This window comes from Zingiber officinale, chromosome 6A (genome assembly GCF_018446385.1).
Source record: "Zingiber officinale cultivar Zhangliang chromosome 6A, Zo_v1.1, whole genome shotgun sequence".
NCBI lineage: Eukaryota > Viridiplantae > Streptophyta > Magnoliopsida > Zingiberales > Zingiberaceae > Zingiber > Zingiber officinale.
This window is the reverse complement of record NC_055997.1, coordinates 51,536,539-51,538,100: the sequence shown is the minus strand read 5'-3', so window position 1 is coordinate 51,538,100 and position 1,562 is coordinate 51,536,539. Positions and strand designations below refer to the sequence as shown.

Sequence of the window (1,562 nt, the reverse complement as noted above, 5' to 3'; positions counted from 1 at the left end):
AGATGATCATGGGACACTCGTGAGACTCATTTCACGAGATGGGGTGCTGCCCCTAACCCCGCAAGGGGCATTGTCCCTTGATCGCACCCGAAAATCACTAAACGGGACCGCCGGGAAATTATAACTTATAAAATTGTAAAAGTAGTAGAAAAATTATAGAAATTTATGGAAATTACATAATTTAGAATTATGTATAATTTTTATGATGGTCATGGCCCAAAACCCAATTTGATTGGACTAAGGCTACGTTTGGTAAGGTGTAATCTGCCTTGTAATGTAATCAGGATTACATTACAAGGCTGATTATTTTGTTTGTTTTAATTTTAAACCTGTAATGTAATGTAATCTCGATTACAAAAGGTAGTGAAGTTTTGTAATCTGGATTACAAAACAAATACTATGTAATTCGATTACATTACGAAGTCACTATTTAACCAAAATTTGAATGCCGAATATACCCCTAGTTAATCGACCACCCGTCGGCCGCCGCCCGCCCACCGATCGCCGCCGTAGGTCACCGGCCGCGGTCGCCGGCCGCCGGCCGCCGGCCGTCGGCAGCCGGCCGCCGGTCGTCGGCCGTCGGCCGCCGGTCGCCGGCCGTCGGCCGCCGCCATCGCCGATCGCCGGCCGCCGCCGGTTGCCGGCAGCCGCCCATCACCGGTCGCCGACAGCTGTCGGTCACCTGTCACTAGCCGCTGTCGTTGGCGCCATCGCCGATCGCCGGCCGCCGCCGATTGCCGGCAGTCGGTCGTCGGCCGCCGCCGATCACCGGTCACCAGCCGCCGCCGCCGGTTGCCGGTCGCCGGCCGCCGCCGTCGGTCACCGGTTGTCGGTCGCCGCCGGCCGCCGCCGCCGTCGATCGTCGGCCGCCGCCGTTGGTCGTTGACCGCCACCGGTTGTCGGCCGCCGCCGCCGCCGTCGGTCGCCGGCCACCGCCGCCGTCGGTCGCCGGCCACCGCCGCCATCGTCGGTCGCAGACCACCGCCGCCGCCGTCGGTCACCGGCTGCCGTCGCCGCCGCCCCCGCTGCTACCACCGATCGCCGGCCGTCGCCGACCGCCGTCGTCGTCGCCGGTTACCAGCCGCCGATCGTTGACCGTCGCCGCCCGACGGTCATCAGTCACCGGACGCAAGCTCCGACAAAGGTGCGGCGACCTGTCGGTAGAAGTCGAAGGATATTTTTGTCATTTTATAATAATATAAATTACATTCTTTATAAAAAATAATGGATACCAAATAAAAGAATGTAATCACCCTTGTAATCAAAGATTACATACATTATATTACCAAATGTAGTAATGTAATCAAGATTACATTACATTACATTATAAATTTGATTACATTACAAGTTTGATTACATTACACCCAACCAAACATAGCCTAAATGTGTTGTAATTCATAATATAGCCTGCGGGCGATTTTTGTGTGATTGTGCGTGTTGTATATGTGATACGCGACCTGCGCGTCGTGCCTTTCTATTTTATTTCCTGTTGTAAAATACTTTAGACTCGAATGTAACTCGAGTTTCAAATTTGTAATGTACAAAATTGGAGTGATGGAAGG

At 53.1% G+C, this 1,562-nt stretch overlaps 1 protein-coding gene across 1 annotated transcript; it reads right to left on the bottom strand.

Annotated features, from left to right (window-relative positions):
* Nucleotides 1-464: 464 nt before the first annotated feature.
* On the bottom strand, nucleotides 465-965 carry LOC121994794 (circumsporozoite protein-like). The gene has a single exon (XM_042548712.1). The coding sequence runs from the start codon at nucleotides 963-965 to the stop codon at nucleotides 465-467; it is 501 nt and encodes a 166-aa protein (XP_042404646.1).
* Nucleotides 966-1,562: the final 597 nt, after the last annotated feature.